This window comes from Pleurodeles waltl, chromosome 11 (assembly GCF_031143425.1).
Source record: "Pleurodeles waltl isolate 20211129_DDA chromosome 11, aPleWal1.hap1.20221129, whole genome shotgun sequence".
NCBI lineage: Eukaryota > Metazoa > Chordata > Amphibia > Caudata > Salamandridae > Pleurodeles > Pleurodeles waltl.
Window position 1 is genome coordinate 922,315,582 of NC_090450.1, and position 18,799 is coordinate 922,334,380.

The 18,799-nt window shown below is 43.4% G+C and overlaps 1 protein-coding gene across 2 annotated transcripts in view; it reads left to right on the top strand.

The window, feature by feature from the left end:
- Window positions 1-18,799, top strand: part of KNTC1 (kinetochore associated 1) — a 495,394-nt gene that overhangs the window by 296,997 nt on the left and 179,598 nt on the right. For both annotated transcript variants that reach the window (XM_069214955.1, XM_069214954.1), the window contains exons 42-46: window positions 82-198; window positions 3,059-3,168; window positions 3,519-3,741; window positions 5,882-5,971; window positions 9,522-9,693. In XM_069214955.1, coding sequence (XP_069071056.1) covers window positions 82-198; window positions 3,059-3,168; window positions 3,519-3,741; window positions 5,882-5,971; window positions 9,522-9,693 — 712 coding nt within the window. The remainder of the gene's footprint in view (window positions 1-81; window positions 199-3,058; window positions 3,169-3,518; window positions 3,742-5,881; window positions 5,972-9,521; window positions 9,694-18,799) is intronic.

An 18,799-nucleotide genomic window follows, 5' to 3' on the forward strand; every position in this document is an offset into this window, starting at 1 on the left:
TGCTGGAGAGTCCTGTGTAAAACAGTTACGTAAGTGCCATTTTTCAGTTTTGAAAAAAACATTCTGATTGACTTATTTCAGGCAGTGGCCATCGTTGGGGCACAGCTAGCCAGCCTCTGCGACGAAGATGAAGAGATAATTAAGTTTCAAGAACTTATTAATGATGCTGAATGGGGTATTGAACTTGGTAAACTTGGTGTAAGTAACTGCAATCTTTGTTTTCAGAAGGTGTTAGGCTTTAATTATCTTACAAGCTTAATATAATACTGTATTTGGAGAGGGAATTATAGATATTGTATGTTCAGATAATTGTCTTTAACTGTCACACTGTGATTTGGGTTACATTGGGATACATTGTGAATTGTCAGACACCTCCCTAGAATGGTGTTAAGTGCCTACCTACGCGTGATCATTACAAAGACACATTTTTTATGTTTCTGAGGATGGTCTCTGCTGGTACATCCAATTGATGTTACTTCGTTTGTACCCTAGAATAATGTGTACTTGCTTCATGTGAGCAAGGAGGCCATGCTTTTGTTGTGTAGTTATGACTTTGCTATTTGCAAAATGCTTGGGCAAGCAGGCAGTGGGCATTCAGATAGTGAACAAGTCTTTTTTTTTTTTCGTCCTCATTAATTAACCCCATCCTCTGAAACGTCCACCAAATGAACCTCCAGGATTAAATTCCTTCCAATTCATTCGCCATATGGGACTGTCAGATAAGATCAGGGGAAGTCCATGTCTTAGGACTGGGTTAACCTTCTGGAACACCATGGAACCTTGTTCCTTTGGACTTAAACATGAATAATCATCGGACAGGCACTATTTCCCTGCAGCCCAGTCTATTAGTGGGCCCCAAAACTCCAACCTCTTTCCGCTACAACCTTTCCCCTTTATATCACACATTAAATTATACATTAAAGAGTCTTTCCATCCCACAGACATTGGGGGCGTCTGGCTGGTCCATTTCCTACACATCTCTCTTCTAGCCAGCAGTATCATGTAAAACATCAACTTGGCACTATCCTTTTTAACTCTCTCTTCCTGTATATAACCAAAAATACTCAGAGAGGGAGTTATCTTATACTTAATGGATAATATCTTATTAATACAGTCACCATCCTCTGTCCAAAACCGGCTTAGACGAGGACATTCCACGAACATGTGCAAATCATCTGCAGGTTCCAGACCACATTTCTGACAACTAACCTTATTCCCAGACTTCACTCTTGTTAACTTTCCAGGGTTCCAAAACACCCTATGAATTGAAAACAGATGATTCTGTTTTAGACACGCTGGTTTAATTGTGGAATACAACAATGCTGTAGATGCTTGCCATAATTCTGTTATTTGTACTCCTGGAAGATGATCTTTCCAAATGTCCTCCGGCATCAGAAATTCTCCATCTATCGTATCCAAAAGTGTCCAAAACCAACTCAATAGTTCTTTTTTGTTCATATCGCCTTTTTGATAGTGAACAAGTCTGTTGGTGGTTTAATCAAAGGAAGACAGAGGTGCTTAGCATGTTTGGCATTTAAACATTTAGGGGGTTATTCTAACTTTGGAGGAGTGTTAATCCGTCCCAAAAGTGACGGTAAAGTGACGGATATACCACCAGCCGTATTACGAGTTCCATAGGATATAATGGACTCGTAATACGGCTGGTGGTAAATCCGTCACTTTTGAGACGGATTAACACCTCCTCCAAAGTTAGAATAACCCCCTTAGTGATGTTCTTGACACTTCAGGTTAGATTATAATGGTCACAGCAACCCAGCAGAAAATAAATTATGCTGCCTAGAAAAGCCTCATTCAGAAAATAGAAACTGTAAAGATAAAAGCAAAAGGTAATCCTCTTTATTGAGTCTCTACGGTCAAGTGTACCACAGAAGGAAGCATTACCCGAGAGCTTTGTGGGTCCTCAGCAGATATTCTTAACGCGTAATCCTCTCATTACATAAACTTTTGTCCAAGTTGATTTAGTTTTCTTTAGGTTTCCATGCCCCTTTCTCATTCATTGAACACTCTCATTAATCCCTTTGCCAGTCTAAAAACAACAGTCAAACTATCTTGCTTTGTAAACAGGACAGCGATCTTTAAAAAGTTGATTTGGCTTGTATTGATAGTTCTCAGGAATGCTACATGATTATAAGTACAGTTCTTTGCAGCGTCTGTAAAATACACCTAACCAAAGATTTAGTTTCTAGACAGTGAAAAAGTCTGAACCAAGTTTGACAGAAAGCCAATTAAAAGTTAGAGGCTGCAGTTCTTCCCACGACCTCTGAGCTGTATGTGCAGGGTTGTAGATCTTTTGATGGTATGAGGGAATTTCAACAGTTTTCTGACTGATCCACATGCGTTATTTTCATGACATTCTAGTGTTTTAGAGCCTGGCTGTGAATATATTTCTAAATATTAGTGCTAAAATGTCAGGGTGTAAGACCCCAGCAGGCATCATCTAATGGACCACGGATGGTGCCTGTAGCTGGAGGTGGTAGACTCCTCACCTCCCTCTCTCCTCTCCATTCTGAGGAGTGGACTTTAGGTTTCTTAAATAGGTCCCAATCTGTCACTAGAACTGAGTTGGGGGCTAGGGGGACTTAAGAGTTTCAAAAGAAAATGTATGTCAGTATGTGAGGGGTGATGCTTACTTACCACTGCGTGTGTTCACTTCCGGCGGTGATGTGATGCAACCGTGGAGTCCAGTGGTGCCACATGAGGTTGTCTGGGAGCAATTGCTAAAAAAAAGTTCTGGATCCAGTTTAGCACCTTAGCGTGGAAATTTAAAAGGTGAGAAATCTGCACTTAGTGTACCCAACATAAGTAACTTGCTCTTCTATGGTGATGATCGAGAAATAGTACACTTGTATGCCCACCCGCAGTAGTATTTCAAAGAAAAACCTGTTTATCCTTATCAGGCATCTGTTACTATCCACCAAACATTTTACATTCCCAACCTCCAAAGTTACTACTTTGCTAAAGGACCAAAGGACCACCTCAAGGTATTTATGGTTTTATTTATTTCCCTTCATGAATGTTTCCCATCACTTTTTTCCAGATTTCTTTTCAATCTGTGTTTCGCCTCTGTTCAGAGAGAAAGAAAACGCTCATTAGGACTCTTGTGCAGAATCCAAAAGTAGACACTATCCTTCTACTGAAGTACTGCAGGTAACTTTGACATTTTATATATTTATTTTACTATAGCTTAATTTGTTGATTATATTTCCAAGTTATAATTTCTTGTTCTCTGTAAAGCCGTTTGAATCCATTTGTAGCATTGTCCCCACAAGTATTGTTACACCACCTATAGCTCTAAAGCACCTTGCAATCAAATCTGTTTCATACATGCAAACCACTCAATAGTGCGCCTGGGCTAAGTACCCACTGTGGAAAAAGCAAAAAAAATGACTACACATACATTTACTGGAACACAACAACTGTAGTAAGTATTTCAGTGTTAAACTGAATCCTGCAAATTATCATGGCTCACATATACCTTTATTTCTGTTTTTCTTCAGGACCTTCAGCTTGAACAGCGATGCAGCCCTCCAGATGTACATAGAGACCCTGCTTCTCCAAGGGGCCAACATAAAGCTAAGTGAAGAAGACGCTGTGGAAGAGGTAGTGGAAGAGACCCTGCATTTGCCACATGCAGAAGCTCTGTCTAGAGCACTGGGCATTATTCCTTTACTGGAAAGCTCAAGCAATCTAGTTATGAGTCTAAGTGGAATACTGCTCAAGGTAGGACAGCCGCAGAACCGAAATAACATTTTTCCTTATAACAGCTTGTAAGATGTGGCCTAATCCCTGCATCAAAGGGACCATTTCCCCCAAAAGACCCACTATATTGAATCCTCCGATTATTCCTTCCAGCTTCCCAGTTTTACTTTATGTTGTGCAGAATGATTTGCCAGATTGGTAGAACCACCTTTCTCCAGTGGCTGCAGTGGATATGCCTTTATCTTTTGTGATTCGCATAGAGAAAAGGTGCCGGTGTAACAAACTGAATCTTGAGGAAATGGGCGTGACCCATTCCAAGGGATTAATGAAAGAATTCCGTGTTGTGCTTATGTTACACCAACAATATACCCATGATTGTTGTACTATTTTAAATTTTGCCTAGGGCAGACATTACCTTGTCCATGTGGATAATGATCAGATTTGTAGTAGATCAGTGTTTCCATTATGCGATTGCCTCAGCTGAACATCACTCCCAAACTTTCTTACAAAAGGGAAAGTAGTTCCCGTGATAAAAAAACTGATACTGAATAGGCTCCAAGTGCCTCAGTAGATCCCAGGAGCACTTATCTTACAGCACTAACTTTTTTAGAAAATTTAGTTTCCCTAAAATGCAGCTTTTTTTCTAGTGTCGGATCTGTAGCCATAAAAGCTGCTAATTCCTTCAGTTGTTGAGGTACAACTGCAGAGTCATTTGTCCATAGACCTCACCATAAACTGCCCCATTGTAGCAACTGTTTGACTCAAAAGCTGGTTAACTATTGTTTGCCCTGTGGATCTCGTGTTTGCCTCGAATTTACCTGGGTACTCGACTTTCCTGGTATTTTCTGAATAGTTTTTGTGAAGTCAGAGATGCATGCTTTAAAAAGCTACTCGCATTTACCTGGGCATTGCCACTGACTTTCGTTTCAGAAGTGCCAGAGTCGTTTTCAATAATCCGAGACATTCTGTGATAGTTTACATAACATAGCAGAGGGCTGATTCGTTCAATATTCTAAAGCCCTTTCCAGGCTTCCTATAGCCGTTTGCTTTCAAAGCACAATGTCTAGCTTACTGCACAGTTACCTAACATCTCCTTTCAAGGCTATTTGATCCTTGGCGATCTGTGCAGTTCAGTGATTTTCATTCTGTAGGGTCTGATCTCAGAACTTCTATATATCGGAATGAATGGAAACACTGCAATGCAAAGTTTGTGAATCCTGTGCATGTAGACAGGATTTTAAGTTTATTCTGATAATCACCAGCATTGAAGGATGGTGACTGGTCAAGCATGACCAGGAAACTGGTCTTCCTTGTCTCTCATTAAAAGGGTGTTTGTTGTGCACTGTTGTGTTGTCGTTGTGCTGCTATATGGTCCATGTCTGAATGGTAATGCTAAAGCATGTCATTGGTGGCGTTGATTCCATTTGGTTGGCAATTGTTTGTATGATGATTTTTCTAAGGCAGGGGTTGGTGTGTGATTAATTAAGTTGTAGGAACTGGCTTTTTGCTTGGCGCCCAGAGGGTTTGTCCTTTGTTGAGTGTGTTAAAGATGTTCCACATTAGAACCCTTATGGTTCCAAATACCCCGGTTTTCTGATTCCAAATCAGCCGTGCTGTTTAGTAAATGTTGTACACCCCAAAATGATTGTACTTAAGTAACAGACCTAAAGGACTCCCATTGTTTCCCATGCTAATTCTTTCTCCATTATTTTTAAGACATAAGTATCCCTGACTGATCTTTTGAATAAACCCATTTTATAATGCTGGGTTACATTTAAATTCTGCATAACTTTTAAATATAGAAATATTTTGTATAATTGAATACAAAACCATGGTGCTCAGGAACAATTGTATGAAAGCTGCCCCATTACTTCCTCTTTTCTCCTCTTTCCTCCCTCTAATCCTCACCATAGGTTCACCACAAACAGGTAAAACGCTACTAGTCTTTTTACATTTTGACTGGGGATTGCTTGCTTTCAAGTTCTGTGTTCTTTGCATATATTATTTATATGCTTTGTAGCAGCCAAACTTGTTGCTGTGTAGCTTCTAGGGAGCGCTGAAATGTTTTACATCTTCCTTGTTATGCCACGTCAGAATGTTACCTGCCTTCATTCATTCCCTTATTATGGTATGCCCTTGTTTTACTCTTCTTTTGGTCCAGCTGGATCCTTATGAATATGAGACCATAGAAGGAGTCTTGAGAGTCATCCAAGCCGCAGATGAAAAGAATACGAGTATTCAGCTGAACCAGGTACAGTAACTAATGTTCTTGAAGGAATTGCCGATTTGCAGCCTGTTTTATGCAGTTTTACATACCCTTTTATAGTACAACAAGAACACTCCACAGTTAGGGTTACCAGGCTACTCGGAGGCTGTTGGGCCTGAGAGTGTTCTTACTTTTCTTTAATTGAAATATGTGCACTAAAGTCCCTAGTGGCAGTGGTTTGTACCAGGACGTCCCAGTATTATAAACATGGTGCCCTGCCAACATTCACCATCAGACAACTATTATGTCTCCTATGATCAGACTAACTAAAGAAATTCAACACTGCAGTGTTCGCATTCTACACTTATGCTATTTATTCAGGTTTCCTTTGTATTGCATAATTTTACACAGGCTTCTATTTGGAGGGCTATAAAGGATTTTTGTTGTGTGTCTGGGTTTTTTAAAATGTTTGGCTCAGGAAAAATAGGAAAACACCCTTGCAACACGGTGCGAAGAGAGATCCACTCGTTTTAACAGTGCAACTTAAGAGAATAGGGCCATATCTGAGGGCCATTTCTTGCATTTTTCTAGCTGAAATTGATTAGCTACCAGAAATGAATATGTTTGGCCTTTAAATGAAAAAGTATATTAAAATCGATTAATCTAATTAGTGTAGTTTAGCAAAAAAGATACTACCCAGTCTACCACAAGCAGACTCCAAAGGGCTACTCATGTACTCAGTCAGTTTCATTTCCAGAAAGATAATGCATTCATGTCCCTAGGATTTCTGTGACCGTTCTGCGAGTAAATTGCTGGTTAACTCAACACATTTCCCAGTTCTTCCCATCTCTGTTCCAGTCGTGGAAAGTTCACATGTCTCCGTGCTGGGTCCCTTTAGCATTGTTGCATAGTGACCAGGAGTTGGCTGGAAGCTGCCAGCTACTCAGGCAATGCAGTGCACTTGCAAAACTCATCACCCTCCCACCTCTGACCTAGTCATCCTTTTACTGAGGTGTCTCCTCTGAGGAGAAGCTGCAGTACATTAGCAGTCACACATAACTTACTTTTGACAAAACAATTAGCTTTAGCTCTGCTAATAAAAAACATGGTATTTTCTGAGGGAGCGCAGTACTTTGTGAGGAGAGCTCTGTATGAACAGGAGGCTTGATGCAGCTGACCAGCCCGGCCTCAAAGTTTCCTTCGATCTGTTTTCATGTTCTTGAGTAAAAAAGGTGAAAGCAAAATGAACTGACACCATTGAAATGCAGCAAGTACTGATAAAAAGGGAGCCCAGCTCCAGCATAGCGGAGATTTTTGGGGTGACATGAGGGTGACAGGTCAGAGTTGTTAGACAAAAAGTAGATATGGGTACAGGTAGAGAAGATCTAAAAGGAAGAAACGTGCACACAGAGGAAGTGTTACTAAGTGCCAGGATACTGTTCAGAACAGTCTACAGTAGATCTTGAAAGTGAAATAAACAAGGTTAGATAAGTGTCAGTCTAGGTCAGTGGTCTCCAAACTTTTTCATGCCGCCCCCCAGTTGAAAAATAAAAATCATTGGGCCCCCCCCTCAGAATTTTTCACAATTGTTTTATGAAAAATGGCAATGTTTAATTATGTCTAAGCCTATTAAAAAATTGCAGTTTACTACTGTTACCTTTTTAAAAATGCAATAACAAGCTTCTGCTCAAAATGAAGGCATGTTATCTGTATAATGCTTCTTTTGGCCAGTGTCTGGCACCCCCCTCGGATCACTTGAGGTCCCCCTAAGTGGCAAATAAAATATAGAGAGGAGCAGTAGTCTCTGTGAATAATGAGGGTGAACATGTACTCAGTAGCTCGGAAGGTGACAAAAAATATAGATTTTTCTGAATGCTACATACCTTGCATCTACAGGTCTGTCGTAGAGAGGAAATATGGTTTGAGAAAAAGCGGGATTGCTCAAACACTTGAGATTAAAATAGTTTGACACAGTAGAAAGAAGGACTGGAAAAGATGGTGTTGACTGGGACAAGCAAGAAAACATGTTTAAGTTTATGGGTTTAAATGAAGTGCTTGTATAACCAACCAGCGCTGAATGGTTAAAGGACACTTGGTGGTATCATTGTGGAGATCAGGGTTGAACAGCGGTAAGCATGAAATATTTTGTTGTCTCCCACATGGAAATGGAAAGATAGACCAAAGAAAGATGCTATAAACAAGAGGAGTAGTGTAACTGGAGAAGATAAAATTGCCCAGACAGAACTGTGGGGAAGACAAAATTAAAGGTGGAGTAGAAGTGATGGACTGATGGTCACAAAATACTGAGTAACTGCAATGCTTGAAACAGAGCTTGATCCTAAAGAGGACAGTCTTGGAGATCCTTAAGGAATACAGTGGAATAGATGGAAGAGGAAAGCTTCAGAAAGGTTAAGAAAAATAAGCTCTTTAAGGCTGCATGTAACGTGCTAGTCATGCATCACTAATTATGTTCAATTGTGTTTTTACCATTGCAGGTGACTCTTTACACAGATATTAAGTCATTGCCTCTGTAATCAGGAGGCATTGAATTCATAGGAAACCATTGATTTCGTATTATTAGTAGAGAAAGGTGAGAACTTCTTTATGTGATTAGCAATGTATAGAGAGTTGCATACATTAGGGAGAACTGTTTGAGTGGAGTGAGAAGAATGGTAGCCAGATTGCATCGGAGTGTGCTAGCATTGCTAATCAAGATAGATAGTTAAGTGTACACTGTCTGTTCCAGAAGCCTGAAGAGATAAGGTAGCAAAGGTCTCAGAAAAAAGGTCCAGTGAGCACTTTAAAAAAAAATATATGGTGTGTTTTTAAGAAGAAGTGGAGGTTTCAGATAAGAGGTTGTGGTTAAAGAAAGTCCTGAGATAAACTTCTTAACAATTTGATAGTAAGAATATACATTTCACCTGTACATTCATTAGTATAGTGTACACAGAAGACAAACAGATAAAAATGACCCTCCCCTCATCCATGTTTTTCTTATTGCATCTGGTTAAAGTTCAAGAAAAAAAAACATTTTGTTCAGGCAATTGTACAGTCATGACCCTGAAATGAGAATTTCACATGCATTATTTAACACAGGTATCAATCCAACCATAATCAAGAGGCCATGAAATCTTAATGAGATCCTTTATTTATGCAAATGGTTTAGTAAGAATTTGGACCTCTGTGCTGAGATGGAGGCTACCTTGTAAGCATTTTCGGAGGCAGAAATGACTGGTAATCCAGTGTTCATTGCACTACATGATCAATTCACTACTTGTTTAATTAAAAGAATAGTTTTACATTTAAAATTTGAAAAAAAGTCCAGTGGCTGTGAAGTGCAGTTTCTTTCTTTCCTAAATTGATACAACAGAAATATATTGACTACTAAGTTAATACAAGCTTCAATCTGAATTGTCTCTTTGCACTTAACTGATGATTTACCAAAAACAATGAGACCTTTGACTCTGTAGAATTTAGTAGATGCCCCGCCAATCTTGCAGGAGGTGCCAAAGATTTTCTGGGACATAGCATTTCATCTGATGACTATGTATTGAATTAGAAATGTGTGTTCTGATGTTATCTTTCTCTTCTGCAGGCCCTGGGTCTTGTGGAGCACCTGAAATCCTACAAACGGGTTGCGCCCCCTGGAGACCAAGAACACCAGTATGTCTTGGAGCATGGATTTGCCTTACCCTCTTCTGCTCAGACGCGGCTTCCTTTCCACATACTATTCTTCAAAACGTCTCAGAGTTTCTGGAGTATCATATGTAAGTGACAAACAATAACCTTTTCAGGGTTACTGTGTTTCTTATTGACAATTTTGTTTCTCTCGTAGGGGATTTCCATGTATAGTCATAAGCACTGAATAGTTCCGCGCGCCTGCGGGGACCCCGGAGCACTGTTGTGTAGTATATTCTTAAGTGCAATCATCAGCTCCTTGACAAAAAGGTCTGTGAAAAACACTTAAGAATAACAATGTGCAGCCTATGTGAACAGCTACACAGGCCAAATTGTTAGAAGAAAAAAAAAACAGTTGTAGTGTAAATTTCACGTTTAAACCTCTATTTATTCTATAAATACATAAATAAATACATTCTCATATTTTATTTACACCTCTCATGAGAATAAAACAATGTAGGGCAGTGTAGCCCATAGGCTGCCATTATACAGAATGAAAATAGAGCTGTGCCTTTAAGAAAGTAAAGTCTTCCTGTTTCCCATCATGCACAGCAAAAGGCAGTTGCCTCAGTTCTTTTTTCCGGCTCCTTTCTGACAGGACCCTGAAGCATTGAGCTCTACCTCACAAAATCCTTTTGTGACAGAAATTCATTTAAAATCTTTTGAATTTCATTTTCACTCGACGTTTTTAACATTGAGTGATAATTTTCTGTTTTTTTCTGTTAGATTCTGACAGAATTTTGAGGTTTTTCTACTTCAGAAATGCCTTCACTGTTTGACAAATGTCCTTCTTGTGGCAGAAAAAAGGCCAAAACAGATCCACATCGGGTCTGCATAATTTGCCTTCCATCCAGCCACAAACCGGAGTCGTGTGACATCTGCAAAACCTTCTCCAGAAGGACCCTTCGTGACAGGGAGAAGATCCGACTCCAGGCGAAAGAGGACAGGAGGAAAAGTGGTCATTCTACCACAGAGCGAGGAGAAGGTCAGTCTTCTACCAGGGCTCACACTGGTTCCTCTATAACTCCGACCAGACCGGCTCAAAAACGGCACAGGTCTCCGACGACGTCGAGGGCGTCGACGTCGAGGCAAGGAACGGCGCCAACATGCTCGCCGTCGAGGAGTGGTTCGCCGGCGAGAAAGAGACATCGCTCGCCGTCGACGACGATTTCGCCGTCGAGACGGCGTGGACTTTCGCCGTCGAGATCTGGGTCACCGTCGACACGGCGAGGACGTTCCACGTCGAGGAGATCTGAATCCGGTTCGCCGTCGAAACGGCGAGATCGATCAACGTCGAGGGGTGCTCGACGTCGTAGACGTTCACCGTCATCACGGCGACGTCGAGGGTCGTCGTCGAGAGATTCTCAACGGCGAGAAGAATCGACGGCGAAGGACACTCGCCGTCACCGTACTTCGACGTCGAGGAGTGTGTCGACGTCGAGACAATCAAAAAGACCTAGGAGGGTTTATACAACCTCAGAATCCTCGGCTTCAATCATCCTCCTTCCAGCGTCTCCACAACTCTCTCCTCGACAATCACCATTGCCACAGACGCCGGTAACACCTACGGCGCCTCTTCCGGCTCCGCCTGTAGAGTCTGTTTTGAGGACTCCAACGCGGTCTGTAAGACGTTCGGGACATTCCTCTAGACGCTCTTCTTCCTCTCGACACCGTCATGACCCACAGAGATCTCAGCATTCACATCACAGGCGTTCTTCTTCGTCTACACGGGACTACTCTCCAACCCTATCGGACTCACCGTCCCCGAGAGTGTCCCCCATAGATGATGTGAATACGTTCCAGGAGGTCTTAGTACGAGGGGCAACCAAGCTGAACATCCCGCTGGCGGTACCTGCCCCATCGACGTCAGTGATCTTCGAGACCTTGCATCACAGGACATCTTCCAGACCTTTGCTTCCACTGGTTCCAGGTCTCCTTGAACCAGCAATGGATATTTTCCTTGCACCGGCCGCAACAAAGTCTGCTCCTTCCAGACTTATTAAAAAATATCGTCCACCAGAACAAGATCCTCTATTCTTGAGGTCGGACCCAGTTCCTGATTCGGTGGTCATAGTAGCGGCAAAGAAACTGCATTCAACCTCACCATCTTCTTCTTCACCTCCAGATAAAGAGAGCAGAAAGATAGATGCTGCAGGACGAAAAGTATGCTCTACTGCAGCCGTCACGATGAAGGCAGCCAGCGCTACTGCGTTATTAGGGCGGTACGATCGTGCCCTCTGGGACTCTTTAATACAGTTTGCGGAACATCTTCCTAAGGATAAAAGGGAAGATTTCCTGGAGGTCGTGGGTGAGGGATCCATGGTGTCTAACCAAATTATAAGTGCTGCAGCTGACTCTTCGGTGCTATCCGCACACAATTATGCACACGGGATAGCGCTCAGAAGGCATGCATGGTTGAGACTTACATCACTCAAACCTGAAGCGCAGCAGAGAATACAAAACCTGCCTTTCTCGGGCTCCACCTTGTTCGGTTCTCATGCCGATGACGAGATGGCTAGAATGAAAGCTGAACTAGATACCTTGAAAGCGGTAGGGATGGAAAGACCGAAAGAACAAAGAAAGGTTTTCCGGCCATATCAACGACGACTTTTCACCCACCGGTATCAGTCGCCACACTGGATGTCTTCGCGCCCCCAGCAACAGCAACAACAGCAGTATCAAAGGGGTTTCTCTACTCAGCGAAGGTCGACAAGGGGTCGTTCAACACCTCAAACTCAGGCAACTCGACAGGCTCCCACGTCTAAGCCCTGAATCTTTGCTTCCCCCTCCTCCGTTATCCACTCCGGTAGGGGGAAGTATCTCAAATCATCTGGACGAGTGGCTACGCATCACAACAGACGCCTGGGTATTGAATATTGTGAGACATGGTTACGCTCTCAGATTCACCAGTCCTCCACCATCTGTTCCACCCAAAACAGCCAACCGCCATCTCGAAGCTCTACAGTTAGAGGTCAATATCCTATTGCAAAAAAGAGCCATAGAACCCGTTCCCATCAGCCAGCAAGGGAAGGGGATTTATTCGAGATATTTCCTTGTACCGAAAAAAGACAAACAAGAGTTTCGTCCCATCTTAGATCTGAGGACAGCAAACAAATGGATTCGCAAAGAAAAATTCAGGATGTTAGCCTTACACCAAATTTATCCACATCTACGTCAGGGCGACTGGCTATGTGCGATAGATCTTTGCGACGCTTACTTTCACATCCCAGTAACCAAGAAACATCGAAAATTCCTAAGGTTCACTGTCGGAAAACGCCATTACCAATTTGCAGTTCTACCTTTCGGCCTAAAATCAGCGCCAAGAACTTTTTCCAAATGCATGGCGGTAGTAGCCGCCCACTTGAGGAAACAGCGAATATTCGTCTACCCCTATCTAGACGATTGGCTCATAAAGGCCTCCAGTTGTCTCGAGACACAGCAACATTTCGAATGGACTCTACAACTGCTGCAAAAACTTGGTCTTCAAGTCAATCTCCTGAAATCTACGGCAACACCTGTTCAGAGGTTGCATTACTTAGGGGCCATTGTAGATACCAGGCTAGGAAAGGTGTTTCCTTCGGAGGAACGACGGTTATCGATTCTCCAGAAGTGCAAACAACTGCAGGAAAGACCTCAAGCCACTGCAAGAATAATAGCTTCTCTACTGGGCTCGATGGCGTCTTGTATCCATCTGGTTCCCAATGCTCGCCTCCATATGAGACCATTGCAGGAAAACCTGGAGGATCAGTGGTGTCAACTGAGGGACGATTGGGAGAACAAAGTCCTTCTTTCTCCTCACACCCTACAATCCCTCAAGTGGTGGTGTTTACCCAGCAATCTCTTAGTGGGGATTCCGTTCCAACAACGGCCCCCATCTCAAACCATCGTAACAGATGCGTCACTGATCGGATGGGGGGCGCACATGGAACATCTTCGAGTCCAAGGCGAGTGGTCACAGAGAGAGAGTCTCTATCACATCAACCTGCTGGAACTTCGCGCAGTCCACCTTGCGCTCAAAGCCTTCCTTCCCTCTCTGAGAACGGAAACTCTCCTTCTCCAGACAGACAACGTGGCCACTATGTACTACGTGAACAAACAAGGAGGCACCAGGTCCAGAATTTTATCCAGAGAGGCTCAGACAATCTGGCATTGGCTTCTAGCCAGGAACCTGTCACTAGTGGCAACTCACCTGCCCGGCATCCAGAATGTTCAAGCGGATGCCCTCAGTCGGGTAATGGACGAGAACCACGAATGGGTACTACACGACGACGTCGTTCATTCCATTTTCGCACTCTGGGGTACCCCCTCTACAGACCTATTCGCAACCCCAGAAAACAAAAAATGCCAAAACTTCGCCTCCAGATATTACCATCCAGGGACACTGGGGAATGCCCTGTGGATAAGCTGGTCAGGAGCATTTCTTTACGCCTTTCCACCGCTTCCCCTGATTCCGGCGGTCCTCCAGAAGCTGTCCAATGTTCAGACCAAAATGATCCTAATTGCTCCGGAGTGGCCACGCCAGTGGTGGTTCCCAGACCTTCTTCACCGGTCACTCAAACCACACATCAGGCTACCATATCGTCCGGACCTTCTCACGAAGTTCAGAGGGCAGATATCTCATCCCAACCCCTCATCGTTGAGTTTGGCAGCATGGCTCCTGAGCTAGTGCAATATGGACACTTGAACCTACCTCAGGATTGTATGGAAATTCTGAAGGAAGCAAAGCGCCCTTCCACACGATCAGCCTATGCAAGCAAGTGGAAGAGATTCTGCATTTGGTGTTTACACAACAACATTGACCCGGTTTCCTGTGGAGAACAATCTATCCTGCCATACTTGTTAAGTTTGGCAAAATCGGGCTTACAACTGTCGTCAATAAAAGTTCACTTGGCGGCTGTCACAGCATACAGAAAGAGTCCTTCACAAACTTCCTTTTTTCGGATTCCGATTATTAAGGATTTCCTAGAAGGTTTAAAGAAGGTTTTTCCCCCCATTAGAAAGCCTTCTCCTCCATGGGAACTGAACGTTGTCTTATCACGTCTGATGCTGCCGCCATTCGAGCCAATACATAAGGCATCGCTGCAACATCTCACATGGAAAGCTGCTTTTCTGGTGGCAATCACTTCAGCGCGTAGGGTCAGCGAAATCCAGGCCCTTTGCGCTCAGGAACCCTACACGGTTTTTCATTCTGCAAAAGTGGTAATGAGAACTCATCCAAAATTTTTACCTAAGGTAGTCTCCGACTTCCATGTGAACCAAACAATTTCATTACCGACTTTCTTTCAGAATCCAGCTACTCCTGCTGAGAGAACTCTGCACTCTCTGGATGTAAAGAGAGTATTGAAATTTTACTTGGACAGGACAAAAAGCTTACGAAAATCACAACAGCTTTTTATTAACTATGGCCCAATCAGAACAGGTTTGGGTACATCTAAACAATCTTTATCCAGGTGGATTGTTTCATGTATAATGTTATGTTATCAGTTAGCAAACAAATCCCTTGGTGGTAGGCCAAAAGCCCACTCTACCAGAGGGAAAGCAGCTACTGTAGCCTTGATGAGAAATGTCCCTTTGGCAGAAATATGCAAGGCTGCCACTTGGAGGTCGGTCCATACCTTTACTAAGCATTACTGCCTTGATACAGACGCTAGGGCAGATGCTCAGGTTGGGCAGGCTTTGCTCAAGAATTTGTTTGCATGATTCATGTTTTTCTCAGTATTCTTATATCTACTCCACCGCGGTTATGGGGATGGGCTTGCTACTCTATTCAGTGCTTATGACTATACATGGAAATCCCCTACGAGAGAAGAAATGGTTTCTTACCTGTAACTCCAGTTCTCTCGTAGGGGTATTTCCATGATAGTCATAAGCAACCCTCCCTCCTCCCCGGTGGAGTTGACATAGAACATGAATATTATGGAGGTTGGTACTCCAACAAATGTTTTGTTTTTTCTTCATGTCAGGTTAATAGCCTCCAAAAAAGAACTGAGGCAACTGCCTTTTGCTGTGCATGATGGGAAACAGGAAGACTTTACTTTCTTAAAGGCACAGCTCTATTTTCATTCTGTATAATGGCAGCCTATGGGCTACACTGCCCTACATTGTTTTATTCTCATGAGAGGTGTAAATAAAATATGAGAATGTATTTATTTATGTATTTATAGAATAAATAGAGGTTTAAACGTGAAATTTACACTACAACTGTTTTTTTTTTCTTCTAACAATTTGGCCTGTGTAGCTGTTCACATAGGCTGCACATTGTTATTCTTAAGTGTTTTTCACAGACCTTTTTGTCAAGGAGCTGATGATTGCACTTAAGAATATACTACACAACAGTGCTCCGGGGTCCCCGCAGGCGCGCGGAACTATTCAGTGCTTATGACTATCATGGAAATACCCCTACGAGAGAACTGGAGTTACAGGTAAGAAACCATTTCTTTTTATGCATTGAAAAATACCTCTATGTTAACTGGTCCAATCGGGATGGTGGCACTCTGTCCCCTTCATGCAAGCTAATTCTCCTTTTAGTTGCACAGACACTTACTCAGTCTTATTGTTCAGATTCTACTCTAGCTCCAAGATCTCTGCCGAGACCTTTTTCATTGACACCATTGTGCCCTTGCCAACTCTGGTGTCCCTCCCCAAACAGAATCAGTCTCGGCCCTGACTGAAGTCATGCTAAGTCCCCACCTCAGCGAACCCTGTAACTGTATGTTCTGACTCCGACCCCCAGTGTAGGAGAGTGCTTAATTTGCTGCAGTAATTTGAGTGCTGTTGAGGTCTTACATCTAGCGCTGGCCATCGACCCAGATTTTGTTACATAGCACCCTACCCCTGAGAGTTTGGTGGTCCACACTTCTATCAGCAAAGTAAATCCTAACTTGTTCCCTTTGACTCCTCCAGACAGGGAGTGGAAAAGGATCAGGGCATTTTGGAAGCAAATGTTCTTTTGGGCCAGCTTGTCATTGAAGTCTGCCTGTTAGGCTTTTGTATGCATGCCCTCTAAGATATGGCCAGCAAGGTCTTGCCTGTGGTCTCATAGGAGTTTCGGGCCTGCTTTGCTCAAACTCTTCCCAACAACCAGCATGACGTAAAGTCTGGTATTAACACTGTCATTGATACTACTGATTGCTTGGGGTGGTCAGTGGGCATTAGTGTGGTGCTCTGCTGAAATGCAGGAATGCAGTCCACAGGGTTTTCCAGAGATGTGCAGGGATCCCTTATGGATAGACCTTTTGATGGGTCCTGCTTGTTTGACAAGAAGGCTTTCTGCTCTTGAACACTTTAAGGAAAGCAGAGCCATAGTGCGTTCCTTGGGCATTCCTGCTTGTCAGATTCCTCATCAGTTTCACTCCTTTTCAAGGTTATTCCAGAGTACTAGCTTTATGGACTACATCAGGCCCAGCCATTCCCACAATAGCCACCCCGTCCCTTAACAGCCAGATATCAAGCAGGCATCACATAGGTCACCAGGGACAACACTCTTGTCCCACACCTACAGCATCAGCCTCCAAACTGTTGTAGTTTGCCCTCAGTGTCACAGAGCCACCCTATGGGAGGCAAAATGAAGCATTTTCTTCCAGGGCGGCAGTCCATCTCATCCAAGAGATGGATCTTCCAGATCATCCACCGGGATTATGCCATTCTGTGTCTCTCTGACCCACTACAACTTCCTCTCACATCAGAGTAGCTTTCAGAGGAGCACCTCCATCTTGCAACAAATGGTCCAACAAGAAGGTGTGGGTCTTGCAAGTGGCAACCAGTAGTTACTCCTCCTACTTTCTTGTGCAGAAGGACAGAGGCCTTAGTCCTATTTTAGATCTTTGACCTCTGAATACTTTACTGCGGTAGGACAGATTCAAAATGCTCACACTGGCCTAAGTTCTGTGTGCCTTATTCCGGAAATCTGGATGGTTGTCATGGACACATGCTTAATGTACCTGTTCTGCAGTTCCACAGAGGTTATCTGCTGTTCAAGGTAGGCCAGGAGAATTTTCAACCACAACCTTTTCAGCACACTTTAGGTGTTCCAGATACTGATGATGGTTGAGGATACCAGTTTTCCCCTACCTTGATGGCTGCATGTTGAACGCTAGTTTGCCAGTCAGTCATAGATAAATGAATTTAAAACTTATAAAGTGCACTGCCACATGCAAGAGAGCATCTTCCAGACGACAGTGAACCTTCTGAAATCTTTGGGGTTCTTGATTGAGCCGAAGCTACACCTAACTCCTTCACAGAAGCTTCCTTTTATAGTAGCTCCTCTGGGCAAGGTGCAGTTCTGGATCTTTTCTCCATTGCAGCAAGAGCAAGACATTTGAGCTATGATTCCGGTGTTTTAGCCTCTGTCCTGGATATCAGTGAGAGCAGCTTTTAGGCTTCTTGGCCTGCTTGCCTCATGCACCTTGCTTGAGCACTTTGCCAGGTGTCATATACAAGCTCTGCAGTGGAATCTGAAGTTTCAGCGGACCCTGCACCAAGGGAACCTGTCAAATGTCATCTAGGTTTCAGAGGAGACTGTGCAAGATCTTCAGTTATGGGTTTTAGGAGACCCATTTCCCTTCCCGACTCAGAGCTGATGATGGTAACGTGTCCCTGCTGGGTTGAGGAGGTCATCTGGGATAGGCAGAAACCAGATAACTGTGGTCTCTGGTGAAAACCCAGCTCCACATAATCTATTGGAGCTGCAGGCCCTTTGATGGGCATAGAAGGCCTTTCTGCCTTCCATTAAAGGAAGGATGGGGCAAGTTCACACAGACAAAACCACTGCCATGTGATACCGCAACAAACACTGCAGAGTGGGGATCTGTGCCTCTGAAGTTGGCTTGAACTCATGACATTTCCCTGATAGGGAAGCACTAGGCCAGATCTTTGAACACCAAGGCGGTCTTGCTCAGCCAGCGACATCTGGTGGATCATGAGTGGCAGAGGAGCAGAACACCTTCTGACAATGGGAACAAACCTGGCTGGATCTTTTTTACACAGTTGAGAACTTGTAGTGTGCAAACATCTGCACTTTGTAATTCCTAATAATTCTTACTCTAGGAGATGCATTCAGACTAGAGTTGAGTACGGAACTCCTGCATGCTTTCCCACCACTGCCTGTCCTGCTCAGAGTTCTGAAGAAGAAAAGGAATCACTGGGCCCAAGTCATGCTAGTGGTTCCGGATTGGGCCAGGATAGTGTGAGACCTAG